Source organism: Rhamphochromis longiceps, linkage group LG19, assembly GCF_057381845.1.
Source record: "Rhamphochromis longiceps isolate RC_006_pf linkage group LG19, R_longiceps_female_GT1.1, whole genome shotgun sequence".
Lineage (NCBI taxonomy): Eukaryota > Metazoa > Chordata > Actinopteri > Cichliformes > Cichlidae > Rhamphochromis > Rhamphochromis longiceps.
Window position 1 is genome coordinate 34,154,565 of NC_140575.1, and position 25,719 is coordinate 34,180,283.

The following is a 25,719-nucleotide window of genomic DNA, read 5'->3' on the forward strand; positions in this document are numbered from 1 at the left end:
TCTTCCACTCAACATTCAATAATATTGATTCTGATCAATAAATACACTTTGGGCTCTGATGAGCTGAATAAATACAATAACAAGTTATTTTCAAAGACGATTTCATCTGCACAACCACATGAAGTGAAACACCTGGAACCTTTCCTGCATCCCTGTCTCTCAGTGAGTAACTTCAGTCCAGCTAAAGTAAAGGAAGGAAACGAGTTGAAGCAGCTTGCTGATCAGCACAGGACAGTTTCAGAGCTGAGACGATCACCAATTGTCCTGCTGATCAACGTCCAATGATTAAAAAAAAAACAAAAAAACCTGCAGTTCATGAACCACAAACATCTCCCTGTGCACTCCATCTACGATGAGTCAGACGTAATAAAAAATGAGTCGTTTTAAAGCTCTATGTCTGCCCCCTCCAGCTTTTCTGACTCTATCAAAAGAAAATAGATGGTTTTCTTTCTGGTTGGAACTCACTCGTGCACACACCTGTGCAGGTACAGGGCGTACAGCATCACTGCCTCTGTCCTTATAAAACTAAGTGATACTATTTCATTAACACATTAAAACTCCAGATTTAATCATTATGCATCACCACATGCTAACCTGCATGTTTGTAGGGGTTGTCACCTGTTACCCCAACTCTAACCAGCGGACCGCCTCAGACGGGCAGCATTCAGGTCAGTCCCATTAAAAAAAAACAATACATGGTTTGTTTTTTAAAGAATGGCAGAACCCAGAAACACCCACCCACCCCCCAAAAAAACCCCACCAACTCAGAAACGAAACCTCAGAACAGAACCAAAACCAGCGTTGACCTGAACATGCTGCTGTCACGTGTGATGCTTTCTGTCCCTACCCCCAAATTGTGCAACTAAACAAAATAAGGCTTGAGATGGTAGGGTTGCCATGGTAACTTGTCTACAAGCTTGATTGACATCATGCAGTTAAAGTGAGCTAGTGTCTGTAAAACTTTTGGCATCGCGCCTGCCGCTTGTCAGTCGCCGCGCTAACAGCGGTTTACATTCAGACCCTGGCGGGTCAATGGTTGCTGGGCAAGTCTCTGTAACAAACACTGCCGATCTCCTCTCTCTGTTAGCGGTCCAGATCATCCAGCTTGCCTTCTTCATCGTCTTCATTCGGCCCCTCCTTCTCTTGCTGCTGCTGCTCCTCAGGTTTCTCTTTGCTGACGTCCTCCTTCTTCTCCATCTTTTCCTCCTGCCCCTCTTTCAACTCCTCCTTCTCCTGCTGTTTCCCATCTTTCTCCGCTTCCCTCGCTCTTGATGTGCCCTGCTTCTTCAGGTCCTGAAACACCTCGGTGAAGAAGTGTGGATCAGCGTTGATTCGCAGCATGTTGCCGCTAAGGCGCTCGATCAGCTCTAGCGCTCGATCCCAGAATGCATCACGACTGGACTCCACTAGGAAAGGCTTCAGGGGGTAGGAGATCTCGTTGCCCAAGTAGGAGTAGGCCAGATAGAGACAGGTGAGGAATGTGGCGTGGAGCTCGTGCTCTGAAGCAGTATCCTCATCCACCACGTCCCTGCACAGCAGGTACACAAACACCAGGCTGGCCGGACTGATGAAGCACTGGTCCTGCAGGGGGACAACCGAGAGTGGACTTTACAACCAGTCTTAGAGTCATCCACCCATCCATCCTCCCATCTGTCCACCCATACGTCCACACATGCATCCACACGTCCATCCACCCACTCATCCACACATCCATGCACACATCTGTCCACTCATCCAACCACACATCTATCCACTCATTCATCCACACATCTGTCCACACATTTGTCCACTCATCCATCCACACGTCCATCCACACTCATACAGAGCTGTTTTACACTCACTATAGTGGTCTTTCTTTTTTTTTTTTTCTTTTTTTTTTTTTTTTGCCTGTCCCGTTTGGCTCTTTTGCCATCAGAATTTTTGTCTAAAGGCAAAGAAAGAGACCCAACGGATTTACTTTACCAAATTGACCATCCCAGCCTTGCCGTAATGGTCCCTTTGATTCACCTTTTATTGTTCATTTTATTTTCACTTATTGAATACGGGACAGACTTGACTGGGGGAAAGAAGGGGAGAAAGAAAGAGGGAAAGAGAAACAGCTGAGAAGAGGGACAGGGGAGAAGGGCAAAAGACAAAAACCAACAGAATGAGCAGAAAAAAAAAGAAAAAAAATGCATATATCGATCACCTGGGTCACCTGCTGAGAAAGAAAAAAACACAAGCAGAAGAGAACAAGAGTAATAGAATAAACAACATCACAATGATATATGGGAATATGACAGTAAATACTAAATATTAAACATTATTGTGCAGCACATAAGATCAACAGAACACAGTGTGCTTTGAGGTAGGAGCCAAAAAGGGTGTCGTTTGTGGGTGTGATCACCCGTGTGTACACCTGTGAGCATGGACGCGCTTGTTTTTGTTTTGTTTTTTTTAAAGGTTCCTTCATGTAATGATCTGCTCGAGGGTGTGGGGGGGCCACAGCCCCGTCCTCCAGGGCATGAAGCAGGTATGGAGGAGATCAAAACTCCAGACATCCAGAGGCCCCCAGAACACAAGAGACCAAGGAAGACCAACAGAGGGGCAGCCGCGCCACTGTCCCAGAAAGAGCTGAGGAGAGTCCCAGATGAGGGCTCACTCAGCAGCCGCGGAGCAGAAGCCAGGGGGAGTTGCAGTGACGCGCCCGTGAGCTCCGCCGGTAGCCAGCCGTGCCTGAGTGACCGAGCCCTAGGCCGAGAGGCCGGGGGCACCCCACCTCCGAAGTGGCCCGAGCGAGCCCCAGGCCCCAGGCCCCAATAAGCGGCCGCCAAGGAGTGAGCCGGTGTGTACCTGGACGCCCATCCCCGGAAACAAAGAACCACCAACGCACCGATGTCTGAGGGAGTCCGCCACTGGCAGGGAAGTGGTGGTAGGGGGAGATAGGCCTCCAAACCTTGGAGGGCCTAAGATGTCCCCAGAGAGGTGGCGCCTGACACCCAACCTGACATATAGACACAGAAATACAGGCACACACATATACAAACATCCATTCCCACCCTCATGCTCTCATATGCACTTACTCCACACTCAAACAACGTGGAGACAGACATAAAGAGACGCTGTACACACAATCACACTCCCCAAGCGTACTCTACAAACCGGGTCTAGGTACCCTTGGCCCTGGAGGGGGGAACTGCACCCAGACCCAGGTGGTGTTACCCTTTTCCCTGCGGTGGGGGGAGGCAGACCGCCCCGACTCCGCAGCAGCAGGAAGGCCCCACACTCCAGACCGCAGTCGGACGGCCAACTCCTCCTCCTAGCCCCCCCGCTCCAGCAGGTCGCAGAGAATGGGGGTGAGAGAAGACTCCAAACCTCCCTCCACCCGCTCATTGTAGTGTTGATGCATGTGTGTTCTAAGGTGCATTTAAAACCCAGGAGGGCATGGAGCTACCTGCCAGAGAGCAGCAGGTAAGCGCATGGTCCCTCCTGCTAGCCCTCAGTGTCTACGTGTATTCAAAATTGAGAGGTGGGCAACGACGCCAGGGGTGGGGTGTACACCCTGATGGTACTTTGGATTCCGTGTATCGTGCCCACCCCCAAGATCCTATATGTATGTGTAATGAGAGTGTGAGTAATGTGAATGTCTAAGTTGTGGGATAAAATTGAGGCAGAGGCAGCCAGAAGGGGACGGGCGGGGGGGGGGGTCTCCTCTGCACCCTGGTGACATACCCCTACTCCAAGGTCCTGCATGTGTGGGTGGTTGTGGTGGAGCGGGAAGAGGGAGGCAGCTGGAGATGGGGAGGGAAGGAAGGGAGGGGCAAGTGACCCCTCCCTGGGGCCAGCTCCCCCGCTGACCCCAGTAGGCACCCCCATACTCCGCGATCCGCCAGGGAAAGGGGGCCCAGGCCCATCCAGACCGGGGCCCAGAGCAGCAGCGCCTCCCGGCCCCACAGAGCCCGGGACAGTCCACCCAACCCCACCACAGAGAAAACTGCACCCACCCCACCATCCACTCTTCTTCCAGACTACATAAGACAATAAACACCCAGGCTGAGATCTTCTTCCACCTCTCCTGTATCTCCCCCTCCTGCAGAGAGAGCCCCTGAGGAGAGGAAAGCTCCTGCAAGATGTGACAATCTTCCCCACCAGTTGAAGAGCCCCCCAGGTGGCTCGATGCACCGGCGGCACCCTGCTCCAGGCCTGGGCCCCCATGCACCCACCCGCCCACAACCCCAGCAACACACCAACCAGGACCCAAGCCCCCGAGGCCCGGCCCGGGCCCCAGCCCAGAGACGGAGCGCCCCCAGAACCTCACGCCCATCCCGGACCCACTATAGTGGTCTTTCTGAGGACGGTACAATGCCCAAGGACACGTTTCAAAATGTGGACTGATCTCAATCAAACAATCAGCCTTCCATTTAGCAGACAACATGCTCTATCACCTGGCCAACGCCAGCCAATGACAGGGCAATGAAGGGACAACAGTACTAGTACTACAGAAAGAGCAGCTGAACTAATAGGTGAATTATTCTGGATTAATATCATTGTTATCTATTAGTTCACGTTTACGTGCTACTGTGAGGTGACCTTGAGGGTCTGAAAGGCGCCTATAAATAAAATGTATTATTATTATTATTATTATTATTATTATTATTATTATTATTATTATTATTATTATAGTTCGTAGTGTCACAACACTTCCACCGATGATGACTGACCAATAGCAGAAGACATCCAAGTGACATCATTATGAAGCTTATGCCTAAGTTCAATAAGCATACACCTGCTTTCCTGGGTGTTAGGCTCTTTTTCTTTTCTATGCATCATTATCAGTTCCCATGCTGTCAATCTCAGTACTGACATGGTTAGTCCAATCATTTTATCGCCCGCCATCTTTGAGCCAATCAGCCCCCAATTTGCATAGATTCAATCTATGCTCTCAGTCATTCTCCCTTTCAGACTCTCATTTGTACATCCCACCTCCATCCCATCTCCACCTCATAGACACCTCAATTGGAGCCCCATCCAAACCAGTGTCTAGACTCCCAGGAGTCCTGTTCTAAATCCTATCACCACTGGTAGTCCACTTTGCCATGACGGGTCATCAGAGTCTAATGGCAGAATACATTTAAAATAATATAATTTCTCTATCTCAGTGAATTACATTCAATTCATCCAAGTGATCTCTCCTTATTAAAATTACATCATTAACCCCTTAAAAGCAGACGGCTGCAAACTGAAGATTAAACAACCCAGTTCAGACTTGATGCTGGAAAGTCGAATTTCCCAGAGGAACCCACCCGAGGGATTAATAAAGTTCTATCTTATCTTATCTTGGAAGTAAGAGGAGGACTGATTTGTTCATGTAGTTATTCGTCCACCCGTCTTCCTTCATTCTGACTGCCACTGCAAATTTCTGGAGAAGGGATTTGAAAGAGATCAAGGCTTCAGAGGCTCATGTCTCAGAACTGCCACCAACCATCGATCTCCCTGAAGTCTGATGTTCTCTTGAGACAATAATCGAGCCCACAGAAACTGAGGAGGCCAATCAAACCAAGCCTAACCCAACCAAACCAACCTAAACCAAACAAAGCCAAACTGAACCAAACCAAACCAAGCAGAACCAAACCAAGCCAAACAAAACCAAGCATGCTCCTCCAGTTTTCAGCTGTGCTAACATGACCTGAATGTAACGTTTTATCATTTTTAACATGCAACGCCCAAACATCGATGCTGAGGTTAATTTTCAGCAGCAGTTTGTAAACACAGCAACAACCTACAGTAACATGACATGTTTATTAAATACCACAGTAGATATGAAATAAAAACATACAACATGAAGTTAAAGTGCACACACACACAAACACAGACACACACACACGTTTCCACCGACAGTGCTCTGTGTGGAGCAGTCTGTTACTTTCAGTCTGTAGCATGTCTGAAACCTTCATATCTCTCTAATATACAGTTTGTCTTCCTTTGGAAATAAGCCACTCAGCTGTCACCACTGTAAACACCGTGACTGGCCAGAGGAGTTACAAGCCCTGCCCCTTTCATGTAAGCACACATGTTAAACCCTGAGGTTAAGGTAAATGAATGCAGATAACAGCTCTGGACAGGTGAGACTAGCACAGACACACAGATGGGCTCTCACCTGCCAACCCTGAACGAGCAACGCTCGGTCCACGTTTCTGAACCACAGAACGATCTGATTGGATGAGAGCTCCTTCAGTTTGACACAGCGGCGACACATGAAGTCGGAGAGACAGCGTAGGAGCTCACCTGTGGACGCCTGCAGAGAAGACAAGGAAACAAGGAGCGAGGAGAGGAAGCTTTTTGTTGTAACACAGGAAGTAGAACAAAGTGTTTGGGTTTCTGTAGAACCTGAGGTTCTGTTGAAGGTTCTGTAGGTGGAACCTGTCCTCTGGGTGGATGTGTGTGGTGCCCTCTGATGTTTTAAACTTTATAATCAGATGGGAGTTTTTTTCCTCCGGGTTTTTTAGACTGAAAACTGTCTTTGAACCACCTCAGACCCTTAACAATAAAACTGTATTCACCACAGAGTTTCTAGTTATTATTAATTTCAGAATAATTCTTCTTACACCCCCATTTTATAAAAATCTTATTTTATGAATGAATTTATATTAATTATTTTACATCTATTATTCCTGATTCCTTTGTTAGGTTTCACGGCTTCTCCATTTTTATTATTTAGCATCACGTTTTTCTGCCTTCACTGTTCCTAATGTTCTGACCTTCAAGCGCATGCACTTACTGTCTGTCTGTCTACGTGTCTCTGATTAAAAACCAGCTGATGACCTCTGCCAACACACATGAGCACCCCTCACTGACTCACCCACCTGAACCACCACCCTCCGTGGGGACACGAGCGGCTCGGGCCAGGCCTGTCTCTGGTTCTGGTCTGGGACCGTGGGCACGGGCACCGGGATGGGTCCGTGTTTGTGTCCGGGCTTCGCTACTCTGGGCTCGCGGCGCTCCTGCTGCACGTGCCTGGGCTCGGACACTGCGGGCTTCACTTTCTTCCCTCCCTTCCTCTTCGCTCGCGCGGCCACGAGCCGTTTCTTCCAGCTGAGCGCGTGCAGGAGCACCGGGTGCCTCTTCTTCTTCCTTGTTCCGTCCTTCTCCTCCTCCTCCAGCGGCTTCTTTACCGCGAGCTCCTCCGGGCCCCGAGCGGCTTTCCGTGAGCCCGGAGACAGAGACAGCACCGTTCCCATGACGACAACCAGATGGAGGCGAGAGGCACTGCAGCAACAGAGGAGGAGGAGGAGGGAGGAAAAGGAACAAGGAGGGGATGAGAAAGAGAGAAGAGGAGAGAGAAAGCCCATCCGTCTGTCTGTCTCACCTGTCCGCGTGTGATGCAGGCTGGCGTGCAGGGCTTACGTTTTAGTCTCTGATCCGTTGTTTTTACAACAAAGAAACAGATGCAGTCACCCACAATGCACTTGGAGAGACAAGCAGCTGCGAGGCATCTATTGCAACACCTGGATACACCTGGAGAGGTGGAGAAAGTAAACTGACATACTGTGTACAAATACACACTGAGGTACACAAACAGAAGTACTGATCCACATGTTTTTGGCTCATCTGTGATCTGCAGTTCAAACCCCACTTCCTGTGGATGTTTCACAATAAAAGCCTCTCAGAAGAGACAAGCTGCAAGGCTTTTATTGTGCAGGAAACCAAAGCCGGAACCTTACACTATAAAATGTCGGAGATCATGAGCTTGTCAGATTAAAGGCAGATGCATCCTGTGTGACGGTTCAGCTGTTTGATTGCTCGGTGGAGCTTTTATTAGTACAGATTCAGAATCAGCTTTATTGATCTCTATTACCACAAACACACTAATCAGACCTCTCAGTTTGACCTGCAGCTTTCTCAGTGTCCTCCAGAGGGAGCTGTCCTGTTGCTGAGGAGGAGTAGGAAGAGATGCAGTGACTGAAAAGAACTGGTTGTTGCTGATGAGCTTTTGTTTAACTCTAAAACATTTGAATACATTTTTAAGTCACACTTACTAAATCACTGAGTTATTAAGTAAAAATTAATGAAGGCATTTAGATATTTTCAGGCTGGATATTCGAGGAGCTTTCAGAGGAAAGTGAGAAAGCAGTCCTACATATTTCAATATGTGCATTGAACGACATATCCTGGTCAAAAATGAGGTTCCTCACAGTGTTACTGGAGGCCAAGGTATTGCCATCCAGAGTAAGAATCTGGTTAGATACCATATTTCTAAGATTTTCAGGGCCGAGTACAATAACCTCAGTTTGATCTGAATTAAGAAGCAGAAAGTTAGCGGTCATCCAGGTCTTTATGTCTTTAAGACATTCCTGCAGTTTAACTCCATAATTGGCCTTAGTGTGTGAAGAGGACTCTCCATTTACATGCACAAATTGGAGTCTATTAGATAGATATGATACAAACCACTGCAGCGCAGTACCTGTAATACCTACAGTGTGCTCTAATCGCTCTAATAGGATATTATATAAAGAGTCTAAATGAGTATCAATGGTACTGAAAGTAGCTGTACATAAAGTTACGTCTGTGAGATGGTGATCAGTCATTTTTGAATTAATGGTAAAAATGTTATTTGTGAAGAAGTTGTGTGACAAATGAAGGAGGAGTGTTCGTTAGTCTGCAGTTTTCTTTGGTACATGTGTAATTTAATATTGTTGTTTTAGAGTTAAAATCATAAAACTACAATACAAGCACGTTTAATGTTTGAAAGCTGGAAACATGGTTTATTGCTGTAAATAATCTGTGTCCATGGTAACACATGTGTGGGATCAAACCCAAGATTTACATGTTTAACAACAAATCTTGTTTATTATAGACTAATGAAAACACACACAGCTGATCCAGAGTCAGATTACTCACAGCGCTGCATGTGTGTGTGTGTGTGTGTTGGTGGGCGGGGCCTGTGGCAGCAGAAGGTTCATTGTCTGAGGAGGCAGAGAGAGGGTGGAGGGAGGGTGGAGCAAGCTGCACAGAGACTGCAGCTGGGAGAGAGAGAGACAAAGAGGGGGGAGGCCGACTCTCTCTTTCTTTCTTCGTGTGGGGGAGGAGAGGGGGAGGATTAACCGACTGATCTGCCACGCGCGCTCACACACACACACATTTCAGACAAACAAACACACAATAACACAGCAGCCAAGCAGGCTTCATCTGGATCAGCAGCAGAAGCATCAGCAGCGGCAGTGGCAGCGGTGAGGGAGAGAGACAAAGAGACAGAGAGAGAGAGAGAGAGACAGGCAAAGAGGAGGAGGAGGCAGACGCTCTTCATCGTCTGAGGAGTCAGACAGGAGAGAGAGAGAGACAGGCCTTCAGCAGCTCGACCACCCATCTACGTTCATAGTGATGGTCGACCACATGTTCCTGTGTGTGTGCTGAGTGTGTGTGCTGCTGTGGGTGGGTGTGTTCCCGTGTTCCTGCTCGGTGTGTGTTCACGGCGCATGTGATGGGTAACGCCGAGAGCATGGAGAGCCAGCTGGCCGTCATCCGGTCCAGAGCTGCTCCGGTTCGACTCCCGATGCCAGACCCGGCCGAGCTAGAGGAGAGGTTCTCCATCGCACTGGTAGGATACTCGCACAGACACACACAGGCATGCTGAAAATATGCAGTCACACTCTGCAGGTCTGGCGTGGGTTAGTGGTCTCTGCAGAACCTGATCACCAGGCCATGAGATCCTGGTCTCCAGATCTACTGGTTTTAAATGCCTGTGGTTCTGCAGGGCTCTGGATCTGTAAGTTTCCCCTCTTTGGGTTTCTGGTTCTCCAGGTCACTTCTCCTGTGGTCTTTGGTCCTAGAGGTCTATAGTTCTGCAGGTTCATTCTGTAAACTGTGATGTAGTCTGGCTCAGGAGACACAGATCCTGGTCTGAATCTGGATCTAAAGGGAGGAACATTCAGAACCACATCAGAACCAGCTGGGTCTGTTCAAGAGTCTGTTCACACGCTTGTCTTCAGATTCACGCTCAAAGCCCCTCTACAGTTTGTTCAGGTCTTCAAAAACACAAGAGAATTAGATTAGCCAAGTCAGACAGGGGAAACACGTTGATACTGGAAACCATGATCAGCAGCTCTGGGACTGGACCAATAGGAGGGCTCGAAGTTTCACCCTGACATGAGCTTCAGTATGAGGGCTATAAGCCACTTTAGCTATCCACTGAAAATATGAAACAGCTGACCTTTGAAGGTATACGACCTGACTCAGTATCTCTAAAAGTCACAAGTCAAGCTAACTAAAGAATCACTTAATAGTGGTCACATGGTCCACTAGTAACAGCAGGATCCTCCTGCAGGAGTAGCATATCATGGTTGGTTGACAGCCATCATTTAATTGTGTTTACACTGAATAAAACTGGTACAAAGTAAGTTTCATGTCATGGAAAAATTCATGGATGAACCAGCAGATCCAGGATCAGTTGATCGTCATCACTTTAATCTTCAAAGGCTCAAATCTTGTTGTTTTTGGAGCAACCTTTGGTATGACTGACTCTTTTATTTAATCTGTGGATTTAAGTACAGACACGTGAATTGGAACATCCAGATTTTGTCTTGGGCTGTTTAGTGAATAAAAAAAAAGAGTTGGGAGTTTAGAGTTCATTCTGTATTTAGGGTTTGGGGGTTGAGATTTACATATTACTTTGATTTTCTTTAAGGGTTTGTGTCTGTATTCATGGACTAAGGGTTCAAAATGTTGTCTTTTTTGTTTCTAGACGTGTTTGAGCAATAAAACTGTCTGATTTTCAGAATTCAATGAACCTGCCACCTGACAAGGTGCGTCTGCTGCGTTCCTACGACAATGAAAAGAAGTGGGAGCTTATCTGTGATCAGGTAGGTGGATGTTTATGGGACTGCAGGAACAAATTGTTAAGAAGCTTCAACTCATTGATCTGAATATTGAAAGAGACACGAATCATAAACGGTGCAGATATGATTTGTTGTGTGACTTTGGGGTCATTTGTTATCCCATTTTGGTCATTTTACAAAACAGATTGTTTTATGTGTTTCTAATGTGGGATTTTATGTAATTTTAGACTTTTTCCAGCTGTTTGTTGCTGTTTTTGTTCTTCACGGTCATTTTACATCTCTCCTGTATGTCATTTTAGTTATTTCTGGGTTATATGTCATATCTCTTGGTTTAGACTAGCAGGGCTCTAGACTAACTTTTTGCCTGGGCGTACAGGTACGCCTAACTTTAAAAAGTTAGGCGTACCGGCACAAAAGTTAGGCGCACACAAATTTTATAATAATTTCTATAATATAATGTGTTTTTCTGGATACATTGTGCTTTTTCAGCATTCAAAGATTGATGACACCGTGTCAGAGCACTGGCTATGAATTTCAGAAGGATCAGGCCTTAACTTAACAGAAAAGTTAGCAATAGTTCTTTTCCTATTACAGCTACATCCACTTCTGTCGTGCCCAGGCTGCTCACTAGGGCTGGGTATCATCACTGATTTCTATAATCCATTCGATTCTGGTTTTCAAAGTCCCGATTCGATTCAACTTAGCCTCAGACAGAAATATTATAATTCTGATCATTTATCAGTACTGACTTCTTCAGAATTGTGAACATCACAGCAGATGCCTTTGTGTGAAAGTAACTGAGAATAAAACAGAAAAACATGAAGGAGATTTTCCTGGTCTGGCTTTTTATAGCAGATAACCTTAAAAATATTCTACAATGTTCGGCATTTAAAGTTTAAATTTCTTCAGTACTGAACAAGCTCCGACAGCGTGTCCGTCTACGGGCCGTCGGGTGAGAAAGCCGAGAAAGACAAAGTTGATTCTGATGCGTCGGGTCTGTGTTTACGTCTTTGTGTGGAATCCGTGTACCTGCTCTCATTTGCTGTTTGGTTGTTGTTGAAATGGTTTTGTGAGCTTTAATCTGAGAATCTGGCGTTTCTGGCAAAACAGTTATATTTAAAAGTCGATTCAGGATTTAATGAATTGATATCGCTTTATTCAAGCTACTCACCTCCCACTTCCACCTGGACTTTCAACGGGACCACGGCCAATCAGAGAGGTCCTGCCCCTTACTATCTCTGATTGGTTTAGTCCACGATAGGGGCATAATGTGTGTCTCTTTTTGACCACAGGGAAGGTTGCAGATTTTTTTTTTTTTTTTTTTTTTTTTGCTACCCGAACAGTTGGTCGCACAGGTGCAACCAAATATTTTTTTTTAGTCGCACCACTGAAAAATTTGGTCGCATTTGCGACCAAATTGGTCGCACTCTAGAGCCCTGACTAGGGTTCTTGGACTTTCTGGGTCCCCGTACCTTTGGTTCCAGTCTGTAATTTGCCCCACTTCTGTTGATTTGAGATTTGACAAAATCCTGCAGCTGATAAAGTTGAGAGCAAATTTAATAACATTTTAAAGTTTCTTTAAAAAATGACATTTAGAATTATTTTCCCCAGTAAAAGTCAGACAGGCGTTGTGGTGGGTGGGGCTTCATATCTGATCCCATCTAGTCCCACTGTTTTTATGTTTGATGTAGGAAAGGTTTCAGGTCAAGAATCCTCCTCACACCTACATCCAGAAACTGAGAGGCTTCCTCGACCCGGCCGTCACACGGAAGGTAAGATGGCAAAGTTTAAAGTTTATTGCGCTGACAGAGAAAACTTTCTTTTAGAGTCCTGCTGGTAGTCCTTCAGTTACGGCCTGTGTTTATATTTTTTTAAAATATTGACCAGTTTGTGTGTTTGTCTGCAGAAGTTCAGGAGAAGAGTTCAGGAATCAACTCAGACGCTCAGAGAACTCGAGATTTCTCTTCGTACAAACCACATTGGGTACCTGTCTGTCAGAACACTTGTCTGTCTCTCTAACCTGTCTAACAGTCTCATGGCTGTCTAACATCTGTCTCCCGTCTGTCTGCAGGTGGGTGAGAGAGTTTCTGAATGAGGAGAATAGGGGTCTTGATGTTCTGGTTGAATATTTGTCATTTGCTCAGTACGCTGTCACGTGAGTAAAGACAGGGCTTCCTCTTTGCTTTCTGAGCTTCGGTCTGAATTTTGAACTTCACATGTCGGATCTTTTTATGGTGCGATCACACCGACAGATGAAATGTAGTGTTCAGGTGATTAGTTTGGAGCAGGTTTGGGACTTACAAACATTTTACAAACTTTTTGTGCTCAGGTTTGATGGAGAACAGTCAGAGGCTGGAGGCGAGGTGTCGTCCATCGACTCTCCCTGGAGTCGTTCGATAGAAGATCTCCATGGTGACTGCAGCCTCCCCTCACCATCCTCCTCTGTACCCCGAGCAGCTCGACACTCCATCAGGTAGCAGAACATAATGTATGAATAAAACCAGAAGTCACCTAGGTGTGCTAACGTGAATTTTCTGTTTGTAGTTCGACTCTGGTGACTCGATCCAACACGCTGCCGAGTCGTCGAACTCTCAAGAACTCACGACTTGTGTGCAAGAAAGATGATGTTCACGTTTGTATCATGTGTCTGAGAGCCATCATGAACTACCAGGTAACTTAATCTGCCCGGTGACAGAACGTTTGTGTCAATTTGAAGTCAAACCTGTCCTAAATCTGTAAAGTTTAGATTTTAGAGCCGGAAACATTACTGACCTTCATCTGTGTCCTCATCTTCATCAGTACGGTTTCAACATGGTGATGTCTCATCCTCACGCTGTCAATGAAATTGCTCTCAGCCTCAACAACAGGAACCCAAGGTACATCTGCAGATACAACTAATATAAATATTACCACTGCTGTATCTGTCTCGCTGGCAGAGAACAAAATACACCTGCGTGTTAGAAAATACAAACTTTGAGTGAATTCAAACAGCTCCTGAGAAGAAAGCCACAAAGTCAGTTAAACCACAGATGTAGACATTGTTTCTGTTCACTGTTTGTTAATTAGTGTGTGAAGCTTGTTTTTCTCTCTATAAATAGCTTTTTAAAAATTTATTTGATGCATTTTCTTCATCAGGACAAAGGCTCTGGTCTTGGAGTTGTTGGCCGCAGTGTGTTTGGTCAGAGGAGGGCACGAGATCATCCTGTCGGCCTTCGACAACTTTAAAACTGTAAACAAAATAACAACACACTCTAAACATAAAACAACAAGTAATCCTTTTGTCATTTCTCCACTTTGTGCCTCCTGTTGTCTTGGGGTCTCTGTCAGGATACATGAGAAGGAGAAAGTAACGTATGAAACAGGTGTGCCACAGAGCTGGAATCACCAAACCATGAAGGGAGGAGGACATTTCTAGTTTTAGAGATATTGCAGTCCTAAAGATGTTTGTTTATATGTGCATTGAAGGACATATCCTGGTCAAGAACAACTAAAGGTTTTCTTCATGGTGTTACTGGAGGCCAAGGTAATGGCATCCAGAGTGATCATCTGAATGCGTTATTATAAAATGAGGCTCTGGACTGAAGAGCTCTCCTGTTGTTAAAAACCTGTTGATTCGACTTCTTGCATTTCCTCCCATCACATCTCAGATGGGAGGAAATTATATTAAAGGAAAGGAGGTACAAACTGGGAAAATGAGAAGAGAGTAAACAGCATACGTTTGTTTGTTTGTTTGTTTGTTTGTTTGTTTGATTGATTGATTGATTGATTGATTGATTGATTGATTGATTGATTGATTGATTGACTGATTGATTGATTGATTGATTGATTGATTGATTGATTGATTGATTGATTGATTGATTGATTGATTGATGTGTTGCAGGTGTGCTCTGAGTCAATGCGTTTTGAAAAGTTGATGGAACATTTTAAGAATGAAGATGACAACATCGACTTCTTGGTAACTTTGTCTCAAATGGGACCTAATATTTCAAGATTTTTCTTTTAAATTAATTGCATGAAATTTAAGATCCATTCAGCTCACAAAGTTTACATCTGTGTGACTTTGGTAACGTCAGACTTGCCTGGTGTGACATCATCAGGTTAATAATGGGCAGTGAAACATGTTTCCAGGTGGCCTGCATGCAGTTCATCAACATTGTGGTTCACTCTGTAGAGGACATGAACTTCAGAGTCCACTTGCAATATGACTTCACCAAACTCAACCTGGAAGAACACCTGGAGGTAAGACAGAAACCCACAATCAGAGCATCACAGTCACTCTCAGACAGAATGTGGTTTTAATTTACATCTAGTGCTGTTCAGAAAATGATGTGTTTCACCAAAACCTGTCTCCTCACCTGTGCCCTCACCTGTTTCACCTCAGCGGCTAAAGCACACAGAGAGTGACAGGTTGCAGGTTCAGATTCAGGCGTACCTGGACAACGTATTTGATGTCGGGACACTGCTGGAGGATGCAGAGACCAAAACTGCTGCTCTGGAGAGAGTCGAGGAACTGGAGGAGAACCTGGCCACGGTAAGACCTCCAGGTGGAGGGAGACAGGTGGAAACAAAGGGGTCAAGTCTTAAAAGACATTATGATAAATCTCTGGTTTTGTGCTGACCTTCACCAGCCTCTTTCTTTCTCTATATGCCTTCAGATGTCAGAACGTCTGCTGGATGTGGAGAACGAAGCAATGTTGAAGATTGTGGAACTGGAGAAACAGCTGATGCAGACCAACAAAGAGCTGGACCAACTCCGGGTCAGTCTTGTTACTGTGGAAACCACATGTACATTGTCACCATGGAGCAAATAAATGAGGCAAATAAATGTATAAGAGTAGGTCAGATGGTGATAATGATGAAGAGACATCTACAGGGAATAATGTGGAGTTTACAGGGCTGAAATACTTTTTAAACATGGGTTTTATAAAATGTTGGACTGTTCTTTGGCACCACTCTTGCCCCTGACTCACCATCACCACTTACCTCTGCAGGATGTGTATGCCAGTGCTAACTCACAGGTGCATACCTTGCGGCGTATGGTACGGGAAAAGGACCAGACGATCCGACGTCAGAGTCGTCTGGAGCGTCAGGCTCAGGAAGCGCAGCAGGCCGGAGGACCCGGAGCTCCTCAACCACAGAGAGGAGAGGGCGATGGAGGGGTGGCTGATTCTGCCTCTCCGTCACCTCCACCCTGTCCTAACCTGTCCCCTAGGTGAATCACAGGACCTAGAAGCTGTAGTATCTCACAGTTAAAAACTTCTGGCTAAGGATTTTGTTTTTGATTGATTTTGATTGATTCCTGCAGCCCTGAGACTGTAGCTTATCACAGTACGGGACCGGGGCTGGGCGGAGCCCCAGGCATGCTGGCCCCACCTCCTCCACCACCTCCTCCACCAATGCCAGGCACAAGTGAGTTGAACCTTGCAGGTACTGATGCTTCTAAGCTTCAAATCTTGCGGTCCTTAGATCCCATTAGAGATTGGATGGCTGATAATTATCTTCAACTAAATGCTGATAAAAGTGAAGTCATTGTCTTTGCTCCTGAGAATTTTGTTCCCCTCGTGGTTAAAAATCTAGGCCCTCCTGCTTCTTATATTAAACCCTCCATTAGGAACCCTGGTGTTACATTTGACCCAGCTCTGACGCTGGACACACACATTAAATCTTTGGTTCGTTCTTGTTTTTACCGTTTAAGAAATATTGCTAAGCTCATTGTGTCACGCTCTGAATTGGAAATGATTCTTCATGCTTTTGTTTCATCTCACTTAGATTATTGTAATTCCTTGTTTACTTGCTTAAGTAATGCCTCCCTGGAACGACTGCAGGGTGTTCAAAATGCTGCTGCCAGGCTTCTGACAAAGCATCCCAAATACTCCCATGCCACTCCCCTGCTGATTCAACTGCATTGGCTCCCTGTCAAGTTCAGGGTCCGTTTTAAGATTATAATCATGACCTATAGGGCCCTGCACGGTGTAGCTCCCATTTACATCAGCGATCATCTTCTTCCTTATCGCCCCAGCAGGTCCCTGAGGTCTTGCAACCAGGGCTTGCTGGTTGTCCAGCATACAAGGCTAAAAACAAAAGGTGACAGAGCGTTTGTATCAGTGGCCCCCAGACTCTGGAACTCACTCCCTTTGAGTTTGAGATCTGTGGACTCAGTCATTTCTTTTAAAAGCAGTTAAAAACATATCTGTTTAAACTTGCTTTTGGTTGATTTTGTTTGTTTGAGGTTGTATGTCCGTTTCTGTGAAGCACTTCGTGATTTTTACTTTACTTTACTGCTGAGTATCACCTGTATAATGAGTAATAACATTGTCTTTTTTTTTCCTCTTTAGTGTCCAACGGACCGTACCCAGCACCTCCTCCACCTGGTCCTCCTCCTCCTCCCCCTCCCCCTCCTCCACCTTGTCGGACCAGTGAGCTCTCCTCCGTCCCCATGCCCCCACCTCCTCCACCTGTGGCCCCACCACTCCCAGGAACAGGGGGGTCACCTACAGTCATCTTTAACTCTGGACTTGCAGGTGAGACTGCAAACAGTGGGTTCACAGGCTGTTTAGAACTGAACCAAACCTGACCATCAAACTGTCCTTTCCCCTGTAACCACACCAACACTACACCTGTACATTACTGCAGCCAGGTGAGGAGTAAACTCAGTTACAGTTAATCAGGACATGAACTATAGACATCAGTTTCAAATCATTATTACGAAAAAAAAAAATAGAAACTATAAACATGCTGACTCCAGCTGACACCAGCTGTTCTTGTTTTTTAGCCAGTTGTTAGTTCTCTTTACTTTTCTCAGTTGAGAAGTTGGGTTTTGGTAACATTTGGGTGAAAAACTAAGGTCTGCAAAGGTTGAACAGAAGGAGGTGGTTGTAGTTTGGGTCAGCAAATCTCAGTGAATCTGTGTTAGTTTGAGGCTGGGGTTTTCAACCTTTGGTTGTTCTTCCTTGGTTGTAGATTTGTCTTCTTCATAGTCAGAGTTTGTTTCTGAAATGTTGGAGAGGTAATACATCAGATCAGGGAAAAGCCATAAATAGAAGATCTGTTGAGGCCAGATGGTACTCATGCAGAGCAGGTAGTCAGTGAATCTGAGCCTTTGTTTGATGATGGTGGTGATAACTGGTGACATTGAACTCAGTTGAATTTGTTGAGAATTTGGATTGATTTCGAATTTGTGTTGCTCTGGTTTGGAGTTAAGGTTGTTTAAGTTTGGAGTTTAGCTTGGTTAAGAGCAAGGTTTTGCTCGGGTTGTTTTTGTCTGGTTTGAAGTTTGGATTTGACCGAACCATTGGTTGAGAGTTTGGCTTTTGGCTTGGATTCTTTTGGTTTAGGTTGGGTTGGTATTGATTATTTGGTTGGGTCCAGATTTGATTTAGGTGAGAGTTTGGTTTGGTGCGGACTGTTTTGGTTTGATTCAGTTCAATTCAATTCAATTTTCAATTCAGTTTTACTTATACATCACCAAATCACAACAACAGACATGGTTAAGATTGATCTGGTCTTTGGCTGGTTTGGCTTGGATTAGTTTGGTTTGGACTCTAGTTTGATTGAGAGTTTGGTTTTGCTCGGTTTGTTTTGGTTTGGAGTTTGGCTTTCATTGATTGTTTGGTTTGGAGTTTAGGTTGGTTAAGGTTTGGTTTGCATCATTTTTCCTTGGATGAATGCTTTGCTTTGGATTGCAGGTGGCTGATGGTCAGACTTAAATAAACACGTGTCCTTGAAGTCCAAGAGGTCATAGAGTCCTTGTCTGCAAATTTCAGTCATGACGGTCTTCTCTGGTGGTTAATATTTACTTCTGGGAAGTTAATTTCTTATTAAATATTAAATATTTCCAACAGTCTCCATTGGTGAATGGATGCTGATATATACAGAGTATTACTTTTTTGGATTTTTCTCAGTTTAATGTTCTGTTCATACAGAAAAAGTTGCATATTGTTTGTACTATTGATGAAGAACCACTGAAGTGAAATGGAGCTCAAATCTCAGACTGTTATCCTACTTATACCATCGTCACTAATAAAAGACATTAGAGATATTTGTTCCATCACATTTTATCAAAATAAAATTTACAGAACTGATTCAACTTCAGCAGCTTCACCAGAACTCAGCTCTCAGTTTACACAAATAACCACAGTTCAGATCTCTTTATATACGCTGTCTATTCCTTACAATTAAATATGTCACACCTTCAGCCGATGAGAGTCCAGAAATATTAGTCAGTGTGATAAATGTGTATGTTAACTGCCATTTTACTAACATGTTGTTTCTTTTCTTCTGTTTTGCTCACAGAGGGTGCTCTCAAATTGTTCTGTACGTTTACTTTCTCTAACATCTTCACAAAACACCCTTACTTCCCCACCCTCCATCTTCTTCCATTCCTCCATCACCTGGAAACCAGCCGCAGCCAGTCAGTGGCTGGTTTCTCAATTAATCAACTGCCACAATTGTCAGTCAGAGTCATATGTTTGATCCCACTTCTATGATGTGTGTTCAGACTGAAGGATCATACCTACTCTTACCTGAGAAGAGAAAAGATATAAATAAATAAAATAGAGTCCGAGGGATAGATTGGCTCTGATGAGACCCAAAGTAATGCTCATCCATGAATTAAGTTGAAGACCTATATTGGTTATGCTAGAAAAACAGACTTCTGTTGGTCTGTCCCATACAGACCTGCTCACCTGTCGCACCTGTACCTGACAATAGTAACAGGTGCAGTGATGCCTGTTAACCTTCAGCAGTTTGGCACAAACTGATTGATCGGTCTGAACACACAGCTGGACTTTAGTCACTCGCAGTACCAATCTGAGGCCAGTCTCGTCCTCTCCTCACATGTCTCCCTGCTCACATGTCTCGCACAGCGGTGAAGATAAAGAAGCCAATCCAGACCAAGTTCAGGATGCCGGTGCTGAACTGGGTAGCTCTGAAGCCAAGTCAGATAAACGGAACCATCTTCAATGACATTGATGACGAGTCCATCCTGCAGGTAACATCCACAGCAAGAGGCATCACTCAGGGCTGACAAAAGCTTTTCACCTGTTTAAAATCTGCGATGACCTGTGTGTGTCTCAGGACCTGAACGTGGAGGAGTTCGAGGAGATGTTTAAGACCAAGGCTCAGGGTCCAGCTGTGGACCTGACGCTGTCCAGACAGAAGCTTCCTCAGAAAGCTCCGTCCAAAGTTTCTCTGCTGGAGGCCAACAGAGCCAAAAACCTGGCCATCACGCTGAGGAAGGCCGGCCAGGGGTCAGAGGTCATCTGCCGTGCCATCCAAACGTAGGTGGAACTGCACCAGGTTACAGGTGCCAGCGATGCCAGCTTGGTGCCAGAGTCAGAAATAGGCAAAATTGAATGTAGCTATGTTTATATAACAGCAGTGCACAACAGCAGTGTGTTTACAGGTGAGTTCAGGTGGGCATATGATTCTGTCCACCAGAGCTGCTGCTTTATGATCCATCGATCTCTTCCTAGCTTTGATCCTTGACCTTCTTCTCTCTGCCTCCGATATCAGAGCTTTTAACATTTGGAGTTTGTTACCTCTGTTAGCTGAGAATTTACTCATGGTGGCTTCCATTCATCAGACAAACTGCCTTCACACCCAGCCTGAGATGACATCATAGAAGTTCCTCTGTCTCAGAGTACTTTAGAGTTTAAACAGCATCATAGTGAGCATCCCATGACCCCAATAAAAGCAGTCGGTTCTGGCCTGGCCTGGGTTCCATCAGTGATAATCAGACTTCAGATTCAGGCCTCAGAACTGAATCTGAGTCAGCCATACTGCAATGTGCCTGAAATCAATCAGGTGACCCTCTACAGGTGTGTTTAAGTGGCTTATTAGGTACCTGTGTACACTCCGAGTCACTCTATCAAATCAACCCAGTCCATCATCTCTCCAGGTTTGACCTCCGGACCGTTCGGGTGGACTTTGTAGAGTGTCTGACACGTTTCCTGCCGACGGAGGCTGAGTTGAAGTTGCTACGGCAATATGAGAGGGACCGAAAACCTCTGGAGGCACTAAGTGACGAAGATCGCTTCATGATGCAGTTCAGTCGCCTTGAGAGACTCAGTCAGCGCATGACCATCATGACTTTCATGGGCAACTTCAACGACAACGTCCAGATGTTAACACCGGTGAGACAGATATACAGATAGGAAGGTATGCAAGTATATCGACAGGTGTGACCCATCTGACCGTCTTGTTTCCTTTCAGCAACTCCACGCCATGATCGCGGCCTCAGTTTCTATAAAGTCCTCTCAGAAGCTGAAGAAGATCCTCGAGGTCAGTCTGAGGTTACCTGTGGATATTCTGCCTGATTCTCTGTTTCTGTATCAATAATCAGTCAGTGTCATCAATACTCATGCTCAGCTGCTGTGTGTTGTCGTAGATCATCTTGGCTTTGGGAAACTACATGAACAGCAGTAAGAGAGGAGCGGTGTATGGATTCAAGCTGCAGAGCTTAGACCTGGTAACACACACACACACACACACTGAATCACTGATCCGACCAATCAGCACAACATGATTTTAATTAATTTTATTTTGAATTTAGTATCTTTATCACTTAAACAGCTTTAATTTCTAATAATTGACGTTTAACTGCCTGACATGTTTGGAGTTTATGTACCAAAATAAGCAATGACATCACATCTTGTGTCACATGAGTCAGTCATAGATCTCTTGACTTTTATAACTTGGTGTGTTGCCATGGCAGCTGGGTTGAACCAGTTTCTCGCAGACCTCCATCAGACATCAGCACAGGCGTCCCCTGCTGGTGGGTTTATTTATAGTCTGATACAGTGAATCCCACCAAAAGGCTCAGGCTACGTCCACACTAGCCCGGATAGATTTGAAAACGGCGTTTTCATCTGAAAACAATCCACGTCCACACTAGCGTTTTCAGTTATTTTCACAGAGTTGTGCGCCCACATTGAAACGGACGAGAACGCTTACATTCCAGTACTTGCGTGAAGCGCAAGAAGATTCGGCCCCCTTCATTTCCGTCAGCCGTTTATTTACTTTCCAACTCCTTGAAACGTTGCGGCAAAGCGTCAAGGAAAAGCACCACGTTTTTTAAATGGACTAACAATGAGGTGGAGTTGTTGCTGCGAGTAACACAAAAGAACAAAGTTGCAAAAGCGTGTGAGAATTAAATAATTTGAAGAAAAGCTACCTGAAGCATGTACAAGCTGATATTTATCTTTAATAGGGCTGTCAAAATTGATAGCAAACAAAACAACTGCTATCTTTGTTTAATTGGTCACATGACTGCATCACATGACTAAAATGTATCATCGATTCGAAAGTCTCCATTTTCACTGTCCACACTACGACGCAAATGCACTGTCTTCATATTTATTCGTTTTCGAGAGCGTTTTCAAAAACGCTGCGTTTTTCCTTGGGGAAAACGCCATCTCAGTGTGGACGGGAGGCCAAAACGGAGAGAAAACAATGCGTTTTCAAACAAAAACGCATTAGTGTGGACATATCCCCAGAGCGAGCTTTAATAGGCCCCAACACGCAGCTGTGACCGTTTGTGTGTTTCAGGGCTCTAGACTAACTTTTTTTCTTAGGTGCACCAGCACAAAAGTTAGGTGCACCCAAATTTTCCAACCGCATCGCTTAACGCCACAGCTTTACATGTTCACCTTGTTTTTAATTGCTGTCCATACAGACAGTATTGATTTGTAAATGATTAACGAACAATCTTCTCATCACAAAGTTCTTTATTTGGAGCACACTCTAGAGCATAGGTGTCAAACTCTGGCCCGCGGGCCAAATTTGGCCCGCAGCCTAATTACATTTGGCCCACGAAGCCATACCAAATTACTATTAGAGCTGGCCTACTGGTATTATACAGCTAATATATATATTGTTTAGTATTAAGCTTTGCTTGTTCCATATTCAGTTTTTCAGCAAAACGTGTTTGAGTCCATAAGAAAAGATTCATTCTTATATCTGGAGGAATAAATATATTTCAATAAATATTAACGTTAGCCCGCGACTTTGTTCCTGTTTTGAATTTTAGCCCACAGTGTATTTGAGTTTGACACCCCTGCTCTAGAGCCTTGTTGTTTGTTGCGGTTACCATGGTTGTGCGTTTTCTGCATAGTTACTGGAGACCAAGTCAACCGACAGGACACAAACGCTGCTTCATTACATCAGCAACGTGGTGAGAGAGAAGTATCCTGCTGTGTCTCTGTTTTACAACGAGCTTCACTACGTGGACAAGGCTGCCGCAGGTGAGTCTGACAGCCAATCAGGACGCTGCGCTCCCTGCGAGAAGCCCGTTTACCTGAGCTCGTTTACCTGTACTGTGCAGTGAGTCTGGAGAACGTGCTGAGTGATGTGAAGGAGCTCCAGCGCGGCATGGAGCTCACCTGGAGAGAGTTCAGCGTGTCGCACAATGCTACGCTCAAAGACTTCATCAGCAGGAACGAATCACGGCTCAGCAAACTGCAGGAGGACGCACGCATTGCTCAGGTGAGAAACACACATACACCATGTGTTACCACACAGCCATGATTCAGGTGCAATTCCTCCTGCAGAATCAGCTCAAACTGTGAACACCAAACAGCCGAGCACATAGGAGGAGTAGGAGAAGGAGAAGATGGAGGAGAAGAAGAGGAAGAAGAAGAAGGGCGATCGTGGCTCAAGTTGGGTGTTCGTCTTGTAATCGGAAGGTTGCCGGTTCGAGCCCCAGCTCAGACAGTCTCGGTCGTTGTGTCCTTGGGCAAGACACTTCACCTACCGCCTACTGGTGATGGCCAGAGGGGCCGATGGTGCGATATGGCAGCCTCGCCTCTGTCAGTCTGCCCCAGGGCAGCTGTGGCTACAACTGTAGCTGCCTTCACCAGTGTATGAATGTGAGAGTGAATAAATAGTGGTATTGTAAAGCGCTTTGAGGTGTCCCGAAAAGCGCTATATAAATGCAATCCATTATTATTATTATTAGAAGAAGGAGAGGTAGAAGGAGAAGAAGAGGTAGAAGGAGAAGGAGGAGAAGAAGACGAAGAAGGAGGAGAAGAGGTAGGAGAAGACGAAGAAGGAGAAGAAGAAGAGGTAGAAGGAGAAGAAGAGGGGTAAACCCACAACACTACCAACACTAAACCTACAAGCTTTACACATGTTCCTAACTTGTTTCTTAATCAGTTTTATGTATTGTTTGTCTTTTTAAGGTACGAGAACAGGTAGACTGATGATAACCAGCTCTCTGTGTGTGTGTGTGTGTGTGTGTGTGTGTGTGTGTGTGTGTGTGTGTGTGTGTGTGTGTGTGTGTGTGTGTGTGTGTGTGTGTGTGTGTGTGTGTGTGTGTGTGTGTGTGTATATAAACTTTAGGATGCCTTTGAAGATGCCGTGAAGTTTTTCGGAGAGAGTTCAAAGACGATGCCGCCGTCTGTCTTCTTCCCAATCTTTGTTCGTTTCATCAAAGCCTACAGGGTGGGTAACCTTTGTCTATAGACCATGCTCCCTCTCTGATAGTAGGCCTATATCAGTTGAGTTTAGTTTTGCATTAATATGTTTCTGTGTGTCTCCAGCTGGCTGAGGAGGAGAACGAGCAGAGGAGGCGTCAGGAGCAGATGTTGTTGGAGAAACTGGAACAGGAGGAGCAGCAGGAGGAGGAAGAGGAGACCAGGGTGAAACTTCATGACATAATCCATTACTTAGCTCCCATTATGTCAGCTGGATGTGACCTCCTGATGGAGGAGGAGCTTATGCTTGCACCTCCATGTTGAATTCCTACATTAAACCAAAATGTTTAGTTTTCAGGTATTTTTAAAATACCTCGGTTCTCTGAAAGTTTCTTTACATCTTTGTTTTTAAAAATAAAGCTGTCACAACTGAGAGTAAGGACTCAAGAGCAGAGCAGGTTGACGTTTCCAAACACAGTTTATTTACAACACCGGTGCACAATATATACAGTGAGGGGAAAATCCAGGCTCCAAGGGACCAAGGGGAAGCTCTCTCACACTCGCTCTCGTCTTCATGCCCAGCCTCACACACACGCACTGCAGGGAGGTCACAGGTACGGGAAGGAAAAGTCTGTAGTACAATCATCCAGCGACGAGAAGATCTGTGTCCCAGCCTCAAATAGTGGACAGGTGTGTGGGCCAAGGGCGGGAGCCCGCAGTGAGCTCCGCCCAGAAAGAGAGAGAGAGAGAGAAAGCAAAACAAACACATGTAGCCTTGCGGGGCCAGCTGGGCAGGCACGGAGACCATGACAGAAGCTCAGTAATTCTTTGTCCTCGCTGACATCATGATTTCAACAGTCTCTGATTGGTCAGGAGGCTCCAGGGGGTCAGATTTAGGTTTATTCAGATCACTAATCGATCGATCAGGTGACGTGACGTGTCACAGCGTCTAATACTGAAGCCCCTCCCCCTCTCAGTCTCCGTCCCACAGAGGGAAGCGGCAGCAGCAGGAGCTGATCACGGAGCTCAGAAGGCGCCAAGGAAAAGACAGCCGCCATGTTTATGAGGGGAAGGACGGCGCTATCGAGGATATCATAACAGGTAAACATGTTGCCAAGGCACGTGAGTGACCACAGCAGGCGTGTCAGCTGTCCTCTGATTGACTGTTTATTCGCTTATCTACAGCTCTGAAGACCGTCCCCTTCACGGCTCGGACTGCCAAACGCAGCTCTCGCTTCTTCTGTGACCCCGCCCACACCGAGGAGCACTACTGAGAAGTCACGAAGAGTGACAACGCCCACTTTTCATTGATGGGACCAATTAGCACTTTGAACTTTTCTGATCGCTCTAACTGATGACATCATGTTTTCTATGTTATTTTATTGGTTTCTTTGTGCATAGACTGGGCGCCCACACACCTGACCTCAGCTAAACCGGATCGATCGGAAGGATGCCCTGTCCTGCTGTGATTGGCTTTTTGGCTGTCAGCTGAACAC

At 45.5% G+C, this 25,719-nt stretch overlaps 2 protein-coding genes across 4 annotated transcripts; one reads left to right on the forward strand and one right to left on the reverse strand.

Moving 5' to 3' along the window:
* Nucleotides 1-763: 763 nt before the first annotated feature.
* LOC146647240 (cyclin-dependent kinase 5 activator 1-like) lies at nucleotides 764-13,714 on the reverse strand. 2 transcript variants are annotated; one of them, XM_085392327.1, is made up of 5 exons: nucleotides 13,584-13,714; nucleotides 7,346-7,494; nucleotides 6,843-7,245; nucleotides 6,137-6,274; nucleotides 764-1,581 (listed from the first exon to the last, which is right to left on the reverse strand). In XM_085392327.1, the coding sequence occupies exons 3-5, from the start codon at nucleotides 7,215-7,217 to the stop codon at nucleotides 1,084-1,086; spliced, it is 1,011 nt and encodes a 336-aa protein (XP_085248453.1). In that variant the 5' UTR covers nucleotides 7,218-7,245; nucleotides 7,346-7,494; nucleotides 13,584-13,714; the 3' UTR covers nucleotides 764-1,083. The 2 variants fall into 2 exon arrangements, with proteins under 2 accessions (XP_085248453.1, XP_085248452.1); XM_085392326.1 differs by lacking the exons at nucleotides 7,346-7,494; nucleotides 13,584-13,714 and having other exon boundaries at nucleotides 6,843-7,328.
* On the forward strand, nucleotides 8,985-25,545 carry fmnl2b (formin-like 2b). 2 transcript variants are annotated; one of them, XM_085392324.1, is made up of 28 exons: nucleotides 8,985-9,574; nucleotides 10,752-10,835; nucleotides 12,503-12,583; nucleotides 12,718-12,794; nucleotides 12,883-12,966; nucleotides 13,141-13,284; nucleotides 13,356-13,482; nucleotides 13,611-13,687; nucleotides 13,947-14,040; nucleotides 14,692-14,766; nucleotides 14,940-15,050; nucleotides 15,193-15,342; nucleotides 15,467-15,568; nucleotides 15,803-16,023; nucleotides 16,117-16,220; nucleotides 17,147-17,332; nucleotides 19,104-19,124; nucleotides 19,676-19,800; nucleotides 19,887-20,089; nucleotides 20,710-20,944; nucleotides 21,024-21,092; nucleotides 21,199-21,279; nucleotides 22,924-23,053; nucleotides 23,134-23,294; nucleotides 24,150-24,251; nucleotides 24,350-24,448; nucleotides 25,201-25,324; nucleotides 25,409-25,545. In XM_085392324.1, exons 1-28 carry the CDS (start codon nucleotides 9,458-9,460, stop codon nucleotides 25,495-25,497), a joined length of 3,273 nt encoding a protein of 1,090 aa, XP_085248450.1. In that variant the 5' UTR covers nucleotides 8,985-9,457; the 3' UTR covers nucleotides 25,498-25,545. The 2 variants fall into 2 exon arrangements, with proteins under 2 accessions (XP_085248450.1, XP_085248451.1); XM_085392325.1 differs by lacking the exon at nucleotides 19,104-19,124 and having other exon boundaries at nucleotides 8,986-9,574.
* The last annotated feature ends 174 nt before the right edge of the window (nucleotides 25,546-25,719 follow it).